At 33.3% G+C, this 18893-nt stretch overlaps 1 protein-coding gene across 6 annotated transcripts in view; it reads right to left on the bottom strand.

Moving 5' to 3' along the window:
• Window positions 1–18893, bottom strand: part of UBR3 (ubiquitin protein ligase E3 component n-recognin 3) — a 232181-nt gene that overhangs the window by 44108 nt on the left and 169180 nt on the right. For 5 of the 6 annotated variants that reach the window (XM_027055521.2, XM_027055522.2, XM_027055523.2 and 2 more), the window contains one exon: window positions 9579–9684. In XM_027055521.2, the coding sequence (XP_026911322.1) occupies window positions 9579–9684 (106 nt within the window). Of the gene's footprint in view, window positions 1–9578; window positions 9685–18094; window positions 18199–18893 lie in introns of all 6 variants that reach the window. The other variant, XR_003418818.2, reaches the window with a different exon arrangement.

Genomic DNA, 18893 nt, shown 5'->3' with positions numbered 1-18893 from the left:
TCCCAAAAAGAAAAGAGGAAAATAACACTGAAAAATCCTTACTAACCTATGGATAAAAAAAGAAAGTGGTAAGAAATTGGTCCATTAAAAACTATTTAGAACAAAAATGATTTTGGATTATTATACTGCTGCATTAAATCTAACAGTTGACAAAAGACTCATACTTAGAATTAAAAGGAACTTTGTGAATCCATTTAAACTAGCTCAATCTCATACCTATACAAAGATATATTTTACTGCATAAAAATCAAAGAGACTTAAGAACTTCTGTGTCACAACCTAAAGACTAACAAATTACAAAGCTTTTAGGTATAGAAACGAAATACATCTCAAATGAATAAATTAAATATAGTTTCTTAAAATAGGGATATTATAAGCAACTGAAAAGCTTAAAGGGCTAACATAAGTCTAGATTCTCATTTATTTTATTACGTTATGTGTCAACAATTTTTTTTTTTTGTAACAGAAGCAATCTTTCTCAAATTTAGAGGTGAATTCCCTTTTGCTATTATTACTTATTTGCTTTTTTATTATTATTGCAATGACCTTCAAATATTATTTAAAATCAGTCTAAACCTCCAGATTACATCTTCTATTAAAATTATTCATATATTCTTGTTAAAAATTTAGCAATCTTTACATTAAATACGATTAAGAATGTATAATTAAGAAATGTTTGAAAACTAGAATGAAACAAAAAATGAATTTAAAAAATGGGGAATGTTCCGGGGTGCTTGGCTGGATCAATTGGTAAAGCGTGCAACTCCTGATCCCAGGATCATACATTCGAGCCTCATGTTGGGCTTAGAGATTACTTAAAAAATAAAAAAAGTTTAAAAAAATAAAGAATGTTCCTAGTTGAGGAAACTGTCTACTGTAAAGATAGCTATTTTCCCCAGATTCACTTATAAGTTTAAATAATTCTAATCAAAATCACAAGTGAAGGGAAGAGCTTAGAAAATGGCTCTAAAGATCATCTGAAAGAATAAACAGGTGAGAACAGTAAAGAAAAATTGGGAAGTATGGATGGGGGTCAAAGGGGAGAAAAAGGAGAGAATCTTAATCCAGATCAGAGATATACACATTATCTTCTCAATAAAGTAAACCAGCATGCTTCTGCCACAGACATAGGCTTGTGGGTCAACAGAACAAAGTGGAGAGTCCCTAATCAGAACCATAACATACAAATATTTAGCATATAATAAACAGGATGTAAAACTGCTTTAAAAATTAGCCAGTTCTTTGAAAATAAATATTAACTCTTCACTCATAACTACTGATGAAAATAAATTCCAAATGGATGATATATTTTTAAAAATCATCCCATAAGAAAATTCTACAAAGAATATGTAAGTAGGTATTGCAAACCCCAAGGCAGGAAACACATTATAGTACAGGTTATAAAGGTAAACATCATGGACAAGTTTGGGAGGCATTCTAAGTATGAAAGCAATCAGAAAAAATAAGAATTATAAGGCCTGACTGGTTTGGCTACATGAAATTTTAAAACTTTAATATGTCAAGAAAAGTAATATAAAATTGAGAGACAAATGTATTTTGGAAAAAAGTTTCAACACCTATGAAAAAATAAGGTTTACTATTTTTAAGCCATAAAGAATCACTCAGATAATTTTTAAAAAATAAGATGCCAACAGAAAAATGGACAGATGTTCTAAACATAGAATTCATAAAAAATGTACACAAATAGCTAATAAACAGGAAATATTTAATATTAATATGAAGCTAATTTTACCAGAAATTAAACAAATTTCTATTACTTTGGGATCCCATTTTTTATCTATCAAACTAGCCCAAAATATGTTTTTAAAGTGATCATACTCAAGATGAACAGCAACAGGAATGTTCCTACACTGCCAGCAAAAGCTTATAAAAGGGCACTCTTTTCAAAAAGCAATGCTGTACTACGTAACACAGTGCCTGACAAGCAGTGTGAATATTTATCAAATAAATGACTAAAACTAAAAAAAATTTATATACTTTCATGTCATTCTATAGTTCTAGGATTATATCTGACATGTCAAGAACTGCTAAACACACCATCTGATATTGTAGAAAAGGAGAAACAATTTAAAAGATTAACAATAGGAATGAATAAATAATGTATGTCATCTAAAGAATTTTTTTAAGTTTATTTATTTTGAGAGAGAGACAGTGTCAGTCCCAAGGAGGCTCTGTGCGGTCAGCACAGAGCCCCAATGTGGGACTTGAACCCAAGAACCATGAGATCACATGACCTGAGCTGAACCTAAGAGTCAGATATTTAAACAACTGAGCCACCCAGGTACCCCTGTCATTTAAGGAATTTTTAATGATGTGGGAATTTGGTTGTTATGTGTTAATTTTATTTATTTTTTTTAATGTTTGTTTATTTTGAGAGACAGAGCAAGCAGGGGAGGAGGAGAGAAAGAGGAAGAGAGAGAATCCCAAGCAGGCTCTGCATTGTCAGTGCAGAGCTCAACATGGGGCTCAATCTCACAAGTCTGTGAGATGACCTGAGCTGAAATCAAGAGTCAGATGCTTAACTCACTGAGCCACCCAGGTACCCCAGTTGTGTGTTAATTTTAAAAAGCAGATTCTAAAACTGGTATAGTAGGATTCAAATAGTTCTTAAAAATTCATAATATATATACAGAAAAAAAGAAACTGGAAATAAATATCTCAAAATGTTACCAATGTTAGAGGAATTCCCAGAAAATAGTATTGATTCCCTGCCCTCATATTTGACCTCATTTTTATAGCTCATAAATTCATTAAATTGTAATAAACTATATATAGTAAGTGGGTTATAAGATTTTATATCCTTTCATTTTCTCCCTCACCATTTTTGCACATTCTAAACATTGTACAATAAATACAATTTTTATGATCAGAAAAAAATTTACAAAAACAGTAATAACCTGGAGCTTGTTGGCTACAAAGACAAAAACAATCATTCTGAGGACAGAGAAATAGATCTTTCCTGGCACACAGCAGGCAAATAATCAGAACAAATGAATGAATGGATATACTCTAATGTAGAAAAGAGAACCAAAACTTTTCACTGTGAGATTTAATACCATCATTATAGTAATTATCCTTTTAATACTTAATTTAAAAATACATAATTTTTTCCATTTTTTAAAGTTTTTAGATTATCTTTAAAATCCAGATCATAGGGGTGCCTGGGTGGCTCAGTTGTTTAAGTGTATGACTCTTGACTTTGGCTCAGGTCATGATCTCACAGTTCATGTCATTGAGACAAGCACTGGGCTCTGCACTGACAGCAGGAAGCCTGCTTGCAATTCTCTCTCTCCCTCCCTCTCTGTGCCCCTCACCCACCAGCACGTGCGCACAAAATAAACATTAAAAAAAATACAGATTATAAAAACTGTATACTACTGACTCTATGGATAAGAAGAAATGGATGGTTAGAGTTAATAGGCCTGATTTTCCATTTTTTAAAACCAAAGCCATTATCAACACAATGAAATTAAAAAGAAACAAAGAAATAACTTTCATGAGGATTACAGAAAAAAATTTATATGAGAAACCTGTATCATTAGACATAGAATGTTATTTTAGTAAAGTATTAAAAGTGAGAAAATAGAAAAAGATATTTCAATCTTTTAAAATCTAATATATAGATAGGAAACACAGATATCATACTATAATCAACTATAATATTACAAGTTAGTGAATTAATGAACCATAAAAATGAGAACAAATATAGGGGGGAAAAATCAATGGGATTTTCCAATAATTGCTCAGATTTCTTCTTACTAAGAAAGGAAACAGAAAAATAGTTAGGAACTTAGACTCCTGAATCTGAAAGGTGTGGATTCAAATGCCACCTCTATTCCTTACTAGTTCTGTGCCCCTAAAGAACATTTTAATTAATTTTTCTAAGCCTCCGTTCTTCATATGTAAAAATTGAGATAACAATGGTACCTAGTGTATATAGTTATGGTGAAGATTAAATGAGATTATATATGCAAAGCATAAAAATGAAAGCATGACATAATCACTGGATAAGTGTTCACAACATTTACTACTATCCTAATGGGTATTAAATCTTAGGGCTTGATAAGAACACTCTTGGCAAACAGTTGTATTGAAATCATAGTACCTATGTCTAGTTTTTACAATATATATTCTTTAAGTTTATTTATTTATTCTGAGAGAGAGAGAAACCACAAGCAGGGGAGGGACAGAAGGAGAGGGAGAGGGAGAGGGAGGGGGAGGGGGAGGGGGAGAGAATGAATCTCAGGTAGGCTCCGCACTGCCAACATGGAGCCCAATGTGGGGCTTGAATTCACGAACCACGAGATCATGACCCGAGCCAAAATCAAGAGTCCAGCGCTCAACCAACTGAGCCACCCAGGTGCCCTATTGTTTAAAACTATTAATTCACCAATACTACGCTTAGGAAACGTTATGTTTGCTAAACATACTTAGACTCAGAGAATTAGGCCTTCTAATACTTGCACACCCTCTCCACCCTTGAGTATGCAAGTCTAGCTAGGAAAGAAAATCACTAGCTAATATTAAGGAAAATGATTTTCCTTAGCCATAACAGGCAAAATACTAATAGCTTGCTAATTCTGTCTATAAACACACAAAACACACAAATTTTTTCTGAGAAGTAGCAGGATATATTCATAGCCTCTAAGTAGCTCTCCAGAAGATAACTTTAAATACTAATTACAAAGGATAAAATAATAACGTTAGAGTGGAAAAACCTGGCAGATGCCACATTAACCAAGAAATGAGTCATTATCATCAATAACAAAACAAAGTCAACAGCATATACCTCCTAATATGATGCACTAAAAAGAACACATTGCTTTTGTGGTATTTCTGTGAAAAGTTTATAACCTGAATCTAAGCACAAGAAACTACTGGACAAAAATAAATTGAGGGATTCTACAAAATAACCGGCTTGAGCTCTTAGAAAAAAATGTCAATGTTACGAAACACAAAGAAAAGGTCAGGAACAATTTCAGATTAAAGGAAATTAAAGAGATATGACACCTAAATACAAGCACAACCTTGAATTTCTTTTTCATTGCATTTGCATTTCTAGGACATTACTGAAACAACTGGCAAAATGTGTTAGGTTCTATATGAGATAGGGGTCAATATTAATTACTTCTCATATACATGTCCAATTAACCCAGCACCATTTATTTTAAAAACTATGCTTCTCTCACTGTTCCTCAGTGCCATCTATGCTATAAATCCAGTATCCGGACATGTGTGGGTCTGGTTTGTTTTGTTTTAACAAGCAAATACAAATTAATTTTCTCAGCTCCACTTGATCACATAAGTGGTGGTATAATGTACATATTTTCTTCTCCTGGATTTTTCTCTTAACATTTTATCTTGATGGAGATCTTTCCACATTAGTAAACAAAGTGCTTTCTCACCTTTCTTTCCTTTTCTTTCTTTCTTTCTTTTTTTTTTTTTTTTTTGATAGGTCTGTTTTAATTTACTATTGTAGAGAACATAAAGCAGTATTTGGTAGCTATATGGGAAAAAATAAAATTGGATCCATTCTTTATATCAGATATCATGATAAATTCCAAATAGAGAGCTAAATGTAAAAACTGAAGTCACAGAAATATTAGAAGAATCATGTACCTGAGAATAGGTTAATATCCAAAATATACACAGAATTCATACAACTCAATAGGAAAAATACAAGCCAATTAAAAAGTGGGCAGAGGATCTGAGCAGACATTTTCCTGAAGAAGACATATAGATGACCAACAGGTACTGAAAATGTGCTCAACATCACTAGTCATGAGGGAAATACAAATCAAAACCACAATGAGCTATCACCTTGCAATTGTTAAAATTGATATCAAAAAAAAAATACTAAGTGTTGACAAGAATATGGAGAAAAAGGAACCTTTGTACATTGTTGGTGAGAATGTAAACTGGGCAGCCATCATAGTAAACAGTACGGAGGTTCCTCAAAAAGTTAAAAATACAACCACCATATGATCCAGGAATTCCACTTCTGCATATTTATCCAAAGGAAAGAAAAACACTAACTCAAAAAACTTTAAGACACACCCAATGTTCACTGCAGCATTGTTTACAATAACCAAGACATGAAAACAGCATAAGTATCCATCAATGGATGAATGGATGATGTATACATACATAATGGAATTATTATTCTGCCATAAAAAAGAAGGAAATCCTGGCATTTGTGACAATAAGGATGGACCTTGAGGGCATTATACTAAGTGAAAAAGTCATACAGAGAAAAGACAGATACCATGTTTTCACTCTTATGTGGATCCTGAGAAACTTAACAGAAGACCATGGGGGAGGGGAAGGGAAAAAAAAAAGGTTAGAGAGGGAGGGAGTCAAAACTAAGACTCTTAAAAACTGAGAACAAACTGAGGGTTGATGGGGGGTGGGAGGGAGGGGTGGGTGGGTGATGGGTATTCAGAAAGGCACCTGTTGGGATGAGCACTGGGTGTTGTATGGAAACCAATTTGACAACAAATTTCATATTTATTTATAAATAAATAAGCAAAACAAATCAAAATAAAATAAAATAAAATTGAAAAGTGTAAACAACAAATGAACTCATAGATACAAAGAACAGATAGGTGGTTGTCAGAGACAGTGGTGAGCAAAATGTCAGATATGGTGAGTGAGCAAAATGGGTAACAAGTGGTCAAAAGGTACCAACTTTCAGTTATAAAATAAGTCATGGGTATATAATGTACAGCACAGTGACTACAGTTAATAATACTGTATTGTGTATTTGAAAGTTAACAAAAAGAATAAATCACAAAAGTTCCCATCACAAGAAAAAAAGTTTGTAATTATGTGCAATGACAGATGTTAACTAGACTTACTATGGTGATCATTTCACAATATATACAAATATCAAATCATGTTGTAATTAGTTTCATTACATCTGAAATTAATATAATGTTGTGCATCAATCATATCTCAATTTAAGAAAAAAGAAATAGGGAAAGAAAACCTGAGTTTTAAAAAAGGGAGTGGGGTTAAGATCTGAGTCAGGATGAGTCAAATTCCAGAATTAATTACTGAAAAGATTAATAAATATGACATTAAAAAAAAACTTTGGATGGCAAAAAAAAATCATAAAGTAAAACTAAATTGACAATCTACTGAAACATATTTGCAAATTATAATACAAAGGGCTAATATTCAAAATCCATAAACATGTTTTTAAAAACAACCAACAACTCAATTGTTAGAAACAGGCAACAGATAAGAGTTCACACACACAAAAAAATGCAAATGGGCACGAATGTAAGACAGAGGTCTCCAAGTTTACTTTATCACATAGTTTTTCCTTTGGAAAAATACAAGTTTTATAAAATTAAAATCAATAAATCAAAGGGGAAAAGGCAATTTTTAAACACTGAGGAAAAAAAGAACTGAAACAAATGAGTCTCACTATAAATCAAGTTGATGGCATAACAACACAAGAAAAAAAGTTACTTCAAATGACTTTAAAAACAGTATTTTGCCTGTACATCCCTGGTGGTATAGATTCTAGGACAAAAGAACATATAGTCAGTAGTGATTTTTTTTTTAAATAATTATCATTATACTATAGGTTATGCAAGTAGTAATAAAGTTAATAACATTATGAACCTAGATTTTCAGAATAAGAGAAAAAAGATGCAAATAACAAAAAAGTTAAGAAATAAAATATACCCTCAATCTTGCATTTGAATTACAAATACCAGTAAGAACTCAGAATCTTTTTCTAAAAAAAAAAAAAAAGACTCCCTAACTCTGTCCACTGGAATGGCCTATGAGCCTGTAAGATTTTGTGATAACATAATAGTCATATATACCCCTTAACCACCCAGATTGTGATCTCTAAATACCATTTCCCATTAAAAGGGACTACATAGAGGATTGGCTGATTCCAGGTACAGAGTGTAAAATATACAAAATAAGCCTAGGTTATTGTGCCAGAAAACAAGGATATTATCAAAGACTACTTGGATCATGTTGAAGTCCAACAGCCATCCTAAAGGGATTCTCAATAACCTAAAAGGGAGCAATATATATCTCTTCAAATTGGGTGTTTTTGCTTTCTTTGGATAAATACCTAGAAGCAGAATTGCTGAATCATATTTTTAATTTTGAGGAACCTCCATAGTGGCTGCACCAATTTACATTCCCACTAACAACGTATGAGGGTTTCCTTTTTTCCACCTTCTCACCAACACTAGGGAAAAGATATATGCACCTCTATGTTCAGTGCAGCATTATTTATAATAGCCAGGATATGGAAGCAACCTAAGCATCCATCAATAGATGAATGGATAAAGAAGATGTGATATATACATACAATGTATTATTACTCAGCCATAAAAAAAGTATGAAATCATGCCATTTGTGACAACATGGATGAACCTAGAGGGTATTACACTAAGTGAAATTAAGTCAGAAGGACAAATAATCTATGATCTCACTCATATGTGGAATCTAAAAAACAAAACAGACAAAACAAAAGAGAAACAGATTCAGATACAGGAAACAAACTAGTGGTTACCAGAATGGGGAGGAGTTGGGGATGGGCGAAATAGGTGAAGGGGATTAACAGATACAAACTTCCAGTTATAAAATAAGTCATGGGGATGTAATGTACAGCATAGGGACTAGAGTCAATAACACTGTAGTAACTCTGTATGGTGACAGATGGTAACTAGACTTACCATGGAGATCATTTTGTAATGTGCAAAAATACTAAATTTCTATGATGTACACATAAAACTAATAGGATACGGTATGCCAATTATACTTTAATAAAAATAAGATAAAATAAAAATAAAATAAAATAAAATAAAAATTAAAGAAGAATGAAAAGAAGAATGGCTGAAATGGAGTGAACACATCAAACATATAAAAATTATGAGATCACCAAATAAATAGCCACCACTTACTGGTCACCACTGGAAGTTGCTAGGGCATCAACTCGTATCTTTGAAAATGTATAAACTGGGAAAAATCATGCATTCATCCTGCCAAACTATATTTCAGGGTAACCAAATAGCTGATATGATATGGAAAAGTTTCCCTTTATTAAAAAAACATTCCTAGCTAATAAATCAGAATTGAAGTTTTTTTGTTTTGTTTTTTAAAATCACTATTTTGAAGCACCTAATAAAATACCAGATTTAGGCAAGAAGCATCAGGGGTTACAAAAATCACTGGGTAGAAAGCTGATGGAAAACTTTACAATAAATAAAGGGATCAGACTAAGGTTATCTGAATCAATAATCAATTCTGACATAAAAAGACAGGCAATCAGCCTTTGTGTACCTCCATTCAAACTTTTTAACTGCATACAAATCAACAGATTCTTTATAGGATTTTCTCATTTGGTGTGAATTTTTATGCAATTTTTACAGAGTGTATAATGATAAACCATTGTTTGTTTTTAATATATTTCTATGTTTAATAAGGAAAATTTACATATTCATAGAGAATTTTAATCCTATTTTAATACTTAACTATTTTTCAAAAACAGTTTTAATTGACTTTAATCTTTTGATAATACTTACTGTGAATTCATCTCTTCTACTAATTGTGTAAGCTTTCTCCAGGGATTATACTCAGAATCAATGCTATAAAGCCGCATGTGCAAGGCTAATACATGGAACAGTTGATCTAAATAAATTGAAGAAAAAGTAATTAGAAAGTTCACACAATTCTTTCAGAACAAACTTCAAACAAAACTTCTAGCTAATTTGTGTGGAAATATTTCCCATCCTTATAATGATAATTCACCAACTTTAAGTACCGACTATTTTATACTCTCTTTTAAGGTAAACTCTGACATATATCTCTCTAAATAGTATCTTTTGGAATATGGACTATCCTTATGTTCAATCTTAATACAGGAATGGTTTGTTTTCCTCATCTCCTATCACAGACCTACTTTTTCTTGGCTTATGCTTCAGACTTGACAACTTGTACTTCTTACTCTTGTGGTCGCCTCCTTAGTGTTATCTTTGATACCCTACCCTGAGTCCTACTCCACCCACATAAATCACTGTTAGGTGAAATTCTGTTCACTTAGTATCTTTCCCCAAATCCTCGTTAGACTGAATTGTGACTTCATCATCTTTTGATTCAACATGAAGAAAAAAACTGAAATAATATTATTTAGCAGAACTAATCCAGCAGTTTTTATTTCTTCTATCTAAACCATAACAATAATCCATAATTCTTAGCTTTCAACAAACTTTGGTTTAAAAATTTTAAATTATGCAGAAGAAAATCCGAAATTTTGTTTTCATATAAGGCCTTTTTTTTGGTGGTAAAAATGACAAGGAATGGGTTAGAGTATTCTGCCATAAATATTCAAAAACATGTAAATCAAAAGTCATTTTTTACAAAATCAGATAATACTTTTTGACATATAACTGAATCTAATTCTTAAAACCAGACAGGATGAAAAGCCAAATAACACAAGCATATTGTTGCCACTTAATCTCTAAATTAAAACAATCAAAACTGAACAAGATTTTGTTTCTCTGAGCAACTGACTTAGAAATCAACTAGATTTTAGATTCATTTAAGATCCATCAATATAATTCTTATGGGGGGGGGGCGCTGTGCAGTAGTAATAGGAATAATAGTAGTAGTTGTCTTGGGAAGCTTTTGTAAGACATGGGAGAGCTGTAAGATGAAAGTAAATGTTCCACTCTGTAGGGCACGAAGAGGAAATGGGAGGTGGGGAACTGAATCTTAACACTCTATACATACCTTTAAGTTTCAATCTGACCTCTCTATAACGATCAGAAGAATATAAATACCTTAACCTGCTTCACTCCTGTCTATAGGTCAATGTATAGTATAAATCCTCTCTTAAAATTTCTTCATCCTATTAATAGCCAACATTAGCTGAGTATTTATTACATGCCAAGCACTCAATTACTTTCACAAAAATTCTACCAGGTAGGTAATATTGTTACCCCCAGTTTTGAGACCAGTTAAGTTTCCCAAATCTCCAATTTTTCCAGTAACTTTATTCCACTAATAGCATTGACAACAGGGATGTTTTTAGCAGAGAAATAAAATGATGAAGATATATTGGTCATTTTATTTCACTTCAATTACACATAAGAGATTGTTTTTTACCAAGTACATAATTTATAATCTAAAAAGGGTCTAAAACCTAAAAGTGTTTTTTTAAGAAAACACCTAAATTCCTCTAGCAGAAAAATATTAACTCAAATTGCAAAGTGGTGGGTTTTACAATCTTTTTATATAAGTGCTAACTGAATCAAAGGGCTCTTTTTAAAATTTCCTTTCAAGATCAAAGTCAATTATCTTAAAGTTTATCTGATTTAATCAAAAGCATAAGCGTTACAATTTTACTAAGTTATTTTACATTGAAACCATGGCTGGCACAGCAATAATGTTGCAATCCAGGTATTTTCCCAACCTCTACCATTAATTAAAGAAATACAAATGTTGAAGGAAACATTTCCATTTTCTTCTATTCCCTCATTTCTACCAATGAGGAAATTGGCCCAGAGAAAGGAAGAACCCTGCCAGATCACCCTAATACTGGAAAAGCTAAGAATTCAAGATTTGCTACTTCTTTGTTATTTCTAACACAGTTCTCCTTGGGGGTTTACAATTAAAAGAAAAATACAAAATTCCTTTTCTAACACATACACACCCCTTTTCATTCCTATGAAAAACTGATATCGTAACCCTGAGGAATCTTCTAAAGCTATTAATACAATATATAATAATAGTCTTTGGTACTGATTTTAACTAGAACTGAAGAATATCTAACGAGGTACATCTACCTTTGAAAAACAATGCTAGAAACTGCAGACAACTTCAGTAGCAAACAGAAAACTGGTCAAATAACAATCAATACCTTTCACTATTCATTGTGTGTTTTCAAAATTTAGTCTGAGGGCTATCAGTAAGAATAAACTCATTTATCAGCAAAATGGGCTCTTACACTAAAACACAAATGACAGTAGCAAACTTAGGATAAAGAGAAATTATGATCATAATCAAAAAGTTAACAACTAAAAATAATGGGAAAATGTTTCTTAAAGTTAAAATAAGTAATCTCTAGACCCCATATGGGGCTCAAACACACAACCCCAAGATCAAGAGTCACATCTTCCTCTGACTGACCCAGCCAGGCACCCCAGTGGGAAAACATTTTAAATACCAACTATTTGTATGATACTTTAAAAGCTGAAAAATAATTTTATCAAGAAATCATGTTATTAAAATCTTGAATAACAATAGCAAAAAGAATAGATAATGTCTTTTTTGGAATGACATGTTTTAAAGTTATAAAGTTAGACCTACACTTATAAAAGTTTTGGAAATGAGAAACATCATTAAATTTATTTAGATGTGTGCTATGATTTCAACATATGTATAGGAGGCACCACTGTCTAATAGGAGCCAGGAAGTCCTATATTTTAATCCAAACTCTGTACTGATCACATGTCCTTGGACAAAAGACCTTAGTTTTATTATGTGTAAAATGGGAATAATACCACCTTTCTGGCCTGGAATATAGCAATAAAAATAAATAATAGTATATATCTGTAGTGTAGATAGCTGTGCTTATATACATGCATATACATACATAGTTTTCAAGAATAAATTATAAATAATAAGCTTAATATTTATAAACTTGAGAATATTACAACTAAAATTAGAAATCATAATATTACAAACATCAGGTCTCCACATAAAACTACCACTCCACAAAAAATATTTATTTTGGTACTACTTTTGGTAATACTCATCTCTGGTTCTCCCCCAGTTCCTTCTCAGTTACTTTTACGTGTTCTTCCTCTGTTAAACCTAAAAGACAGCCTTCTCCATAAGAAAAGAAAAAGAAGCCCTTCTTAGTTTCCTTTCCCTCTCATTCTGCACATACTACTTCATCAAATTCAACTTCCATGTCTATTTATAAGTTTACAATACACAAATTTCTCTAGCATTTCAATGTTCAACAGCGCCACAAAATCAATATATCCAAAAATGAACTGATTATATAGGTCAATGTTCGTCTGGGCTGCAATGTTCAGTTCCTCTCATAATCCCTATTTGGGGGAATGACATCACTGCCCCTGCAAACATAAAAAAAATAAATAAAAAATAAATAAAAATAAATAAATAAAACACCAAAAACTTGGGGAGTCAAATCCCATGTCCTTGCCCTCCATAGCCAACTGGTTACCAATCCTATTGGTTCTGCCTCCTATGATCCATCCTCTTCTGCTTCACTCCACCGCTATATCATTTCACAAATGGATTACTCAACAGAGTGCTCATTCAGGTTCATTTTGTTTCATTCTCTCCTGATCCCTGTAAACAATAAGTCTATCATATTATCTCATAACTGGTTGGTGAACCACTGAAGGAATAGGTATTGAAAGCCTTTCATGAGCTAAGCCCTATCTTTTATTTAACCTTCTCTCCTCCCTTTCCTTTCCAAGTATTCCCCAATGTGTCATATTGTCTTATTCCGTCTCTGCAAGCTCTTCTCTTAGTCTAGAATAGTACCTTTTTGGGCTCCAGGCAAATCGATTTCTCTTTCAAGAGCAAGTTCAAGTGCTCCTCTGTAAAATGTTCTCTAATACCACAACTGAGACAAATGTAATCATCCCCTGCTTTATACATTCTCTATACCTTGAGTTAACTCCATTTTCTCTTCTTATATGGTCCTGTAATTATTTTTCACGTTTTTCTCTATTAATAGTGAGAGCGCTTGGAAAAAGACAACTGTGTCCTTTCTTCTCTGTACTTTTTAGGCTAGCACAGTGCTTGTCACATAATAGGACTTTGTTTAAGTATGCTGAATATTGTGTGAATAAATCAACAATCATACAAAAAAACATAGTATGATATAAGCATAAAATTCATGAAGGATTTTTACTCTCCTTTCCTGTTGTAATGACACACTGGCTCAGTAACCAAGAAGTATGCCAATTAATCAGTCCTAATTTTATTGCCCCAAAGAGACTGACCTTTCAACTCTAACTACTAGCACAATGCTTAACCTACTTGCTCCCACCATCTTCTTCCCTATGTTGGTTACTCTGACAACTCACCTGGGAGAAAAAATTCTGTTTTCTCCAATACCTAACCAAATTCTTTGTAATCGTGACAAGTCTAAAGTATTATAATGTGCTTAATCACAATACAGACATGTCCTCACCAAAGCAGAAAACACCCTGAAAGACTGGTTTGTCCTTAACACACACACACACACACACACACACACACACACACACACACACACAAAACACACCCTATGGTTTAATTATAAGAGCTCTCAGCTGGAACAAAAAGGTAAGCTTTAATAATCCCTTCTATCTTTATCAATATTAAAGTAACTAGTAATCTAAAACTGGTAGATTATTTCTTAGTGGAGTTCATGTCATTAAACAAATATGTACTAAAGAGTTGTCCTAAAGACTTTTATAAATTGGTTCCACTTTAAATTGTACCACTGTTAAAATTTACCTAAGGTAAACTTATCTGGGTCTACATTTTGGATCATTCAAGATTTTAGTAGTATCAGTGTAGCTATCACTGATGAAATAATTGTCAATGAAAAAAAATCTCAATTAGTCAAATGACTCTCTGGAAAAAAATCCCAATTTCTCTGTAACTGACCAATCAAAGTGAAGAAATGATTCTGACCAATTTATCCAAGGTGAATGTAATAGGTGTGGGTAAATTCCTCTCATAGTTGAATCAGATAATCCTGGTTCCTCTACACACCCCTGAGAAATTAGCCATAGAAAGATGGGAGATGGCTCCTCAAATGAAGTCTGGGTACAACTCTAAGAAGAAGGGAAGATTTGCAGCTCTGATTCCCAAGAAACAGGAGATTAATGCCATGGGTGACAGGAGCTGACTCATCTTTCCCCATCCCACTCCCCACCACTCCAGGCAAGGCAGGGCAGGGAATAGAGTGGCAGTCATGGTAGGAATTTTAGAGGGTTAAGAAAAAAAGTAATAATAATAATAACTTTTTATATATAGACTTCAGTTTTATACATAAACTCTATTTTAGTGTATATGTATACATACATAGCATGTATATATATACTTTCAGTTTTATCTATTACCATCTGATCCTTAAATTAACTGTGACAGATATGTTAGCACAGCTATCATCATCTCCATGTCCACAATAAGGTAAAAAATTAGGTGACTTTCCTAGAGTACAAAAGATAACAAACAGGACTAGAATCCGGATCTTCTAACTCGAATCCAGTGCTCCTTCCAGCACTATATCCTATAAAGGCACATGGAAATTTGGGGGTAAAGTAGCAGAGCTTTGCTTACTTAGGGGAGGTTTTATTCCACCATAGGAGTCTGGAAAAATGCAGAGGAAAAAAGCTGTCTTTAGTACCCGCCTGCTTTCCATGCTGTGTGTTCCTCTACTGCCTCCTGGAGTTCCTATGTCTCCACTCCAGGGCACACTACACCATCATTCTTTGGCCGGTCACCTCAAGTATCACAACATTAGTATTAATTTCATCAAACTGTTTTCCTTCTACTTTTAAGGTTTAGATGACTAGCAGCTTCCCCCTTCACATTTACATCATTGCTTGGAACAATATGGGGAGAGGCACCAATGTGCTTCCAAACGTAGGTAATCATAGGAAAGGTAAAGAAAAAAAGCCGGTTCTTAGGACTCTCAATTTCCTCTTACCAAAAAGGACGTGCTCCATGAATCCCGGTCTAATTTGAACACCTCATTTAAAACTGAGGGGCAGGGGTTCTAATCATACTGCAGAAGAAAGAAGCTGCCCTGCCCTAAGCCTAACAAGGTCTCAGGGCTCCTAAGCCCTGATAGTGGACATTATTATCTGTGGTACCTAGGTTCCTGGAATACACAAATTGGAATACACAAATCATAAATGCAGTAAGGCCTGACTACGCTGCCACAAAGCACAGAACCTTCAGAAAGACCTAAAGAATAAAGCCACTCCTCTTAGCTCTGATTCTCAAGCCCCACTCTTATCCCTCTAATCCAGGTCTCCCCAGACCAACAATGTATTTTGTTCCCAACAGATAAACTATATCAACCTTTGGGAATAAATCCTATTCTGATCTTCTCATCTCCAGGTCAACAGAACATCTGTTAAGTCCTTTAAAAAAATTAAAGGACTTATATATTGAGTTCTTACAACAATCTTCTGGTTGGGTACTATGAACAAAAAGAATTCATGAGGTAAAACAGCTTGTTCCCAAATCATCTGCCTATTTTATTCATAAAGAATAGAATCAGGAGGCAATTTTCACATTTCTATATTAATTTGTACATTTTGACTGTTATGATTTGGTAGCCAAATTTTCCTCTTGTTATGGAATAACAGTAAGAATAGAACAAGAGTTGTGATTCAATCTATTTGTAGAATTCATAATTTTTAAGTCTAAGAATAGACCTTAATAAGCTATAGATATCAGAATTTTACCACTGTTAAAGAATGAGGTCAGACTACTTAGGAGGAATTTTGTAATCTTAACCAACAATATCTTTGTGTAGTCTTACTGTAAGATGAAATTAACATTAAATCATTCTTCCTAATTCATTCTTTGAGCAATTAGAATTATTTCAAGTTGCCTGCACACATTTAAGCTGGATTGCTTTCTATGAATAACAAACACACGGGCAGTTTATTCACCATATGCATCATTTCTTGATGAGATCATATATCAAAATTAAGTTAGACTCCCAGTGAAAATGTCAAAGCAAGGGTTTGCCATAATTTCACCTAACTACAGTTTAGTTTTTAATATAAACTGTGGCTTCTTAAATGACAGTAATATAAAGTCTCAGACCCAAAGATATGGAAAGATGTTGTTTACCTAAAGATAAATATTTTTAAAAACTATCCCAAATATTAATAATTTACCAACTGACACCTCCTCCCTTTACTCCTAGCCCAGACAGTAGTTTCAACAATTTCTACCTAAGAAATACACTAAGATTATCATGGCAAAAAAGTGTTGAAATCCTGTGAACCTCACTGGACTCCGAGCTCTGTATGTACTTTTGAATCACTTGAATGAAGAAATTAACCAATTTTAATAAAACATTATTCTTAATTAAAATGTATGCCTTCAATTTTTGCATCTGCTTTGTCCTACATCTGCTGCTAATGAAACTGGTGGTACTTATCAGCATATATACCAATTTGCAACAAAAATCCTAAATTCACTCATCTTTTACAGTCTTGTTCAAATGCCACGTCTACCAAAAGCTTCACTGATTTATCATCTAGATATGATCCCAAACCTCCAAATTCCCTAGAACTTTATCCATGTCCCTCTTTAGAACTGAACACTTTCTGGGGCGCCTGGGTGGCTCAGTCGGTTAAGCATCCGACTTCGGCTCAGGTCATGATCTCGCGGTCCGTGAGTTCGAGTCCTGTGTCGGGTTCTGTGCTGACAGCTCAGAGCCTGGAGCCTGTTTCAGATTCTGTGTCTCCCTCTTTCTCTCTGACACTCTCCCATTCATGCTCTGTCTCTCTCTGTCTCAAAAATAAATACATGTTAAAAAATTTTTTTAAAAATTAAAATTAAAATAAAAAAAATAGAATTGAACACTTTCTATCTTATAATTAATTATCTAGACAGTCTTATCTGCTGAATACAAGGTCCTCAATGCCTGACCTTCCAGTTGATAAACAGGAGGTCCAGAACTCTGATCCAGAAATCAGGAGCAGAGCTGTATGTGGGAGCTGATGCAGATACCAGGAGTAAGAAGGAACCAGCCAGCAAACTGGTGAAAAATAAAAAGAAAACCAGCTGGTATTCAAAGAAGAAGGAATCGGGACTTGAGAAAATATCTGAAGCAGCGGCCCCAAACAAAAACAGGAATCACAGTGAAAGGTTAACAAAGGAAAACAGGAGACAAAATAATAGGAGTGTTAGCAGGTAGAGCCTGGAAAGATTCCAAGGCAACAGTATTCAGTAAGATGTCCTTAACTAAGCCCATGAGTAAAAGTTCTTAAAGGTTCTGTACCTTTTGGTACAATTAAGGGCAAGGGATATGTCTTACATAACTGAATTTAGAGTCAGAAGAGGTGGGTTCAAGTGCAAGCTCTGATATTTTCCAGTTGTATGACTTGGCAAGGCAATCACTTTGAACTTCAGTTTCCTTTTCTATGAAAAAGAGATAACACCTATTTCACATGGTCATTCTAAAGACTAAATAATTATGTGAAAGTACTTCATAAACTTTAAAATTACAAATGTGAGGTATTATTAAAACACCATAGTACTCTGCTTTGTTAATTAATTTTGCTCATTTTTTACTTCGGAAAATTTCCCAGATACATATGTAGGAATGAACTTTTATTATGATTGGGTACTGGCCATTTTACCTCAATGCTTAAAAATGTTGAATATGTAAGCGTTGAATGGCATTGTTCCACTACAATTTTATTTCTCAACGTAAATTTAGCCAGTAATATTTTATACTTTTGTTGTTATGGAAAGAACAATCTTTTCCCCCCTCAACTCCTGCCTGTGTGTGTATGTGTGTGTGTGTGTGTGTGTCCGTTCATAATTATCTATCAGGCATTTTACAAGCTATTCCAGATGAAATATATTAACTCTTTTCTTGACTAATCTTCAATTTTATCAGGAAGTTGTAATGGAACACCATTCCAAAGTGTAAGTTCCATACCATTTGCTTAATTAGTGAAGCATTTTCTTACTCTTTCCCCAAAATATTACGGGATCAAAAAGACACTTTAAAATGTGATATTTAAAAAGTTAACAGAGAACAATAAATGGAAATAAGAAAATACTGATTTAAAAGGAGTCTCTAGAGAAAAGACGGAATTTTTGTTTAA

This window comes from Acinonyx jubatus, chromosome C1 (genome assembly GCF_027475565.1).
Source record: "Acinonyx jubatus isolate Ajub_Pintada_27869175 chromosome C1, VMU_Ajub_asm_v1.0, whole genome shotgun sequence".
NCBI lineage: Eukaryota > Metazoa > Chordata > Mammalia > Carnivora > Felidae > Acinonyx > Acinonyx jubatus.
The sequence above is the reverse complement of the archived record's forward strand: the minus strand, read 5'-3'. Positions and strand labels throughout refer to the sequence as shown.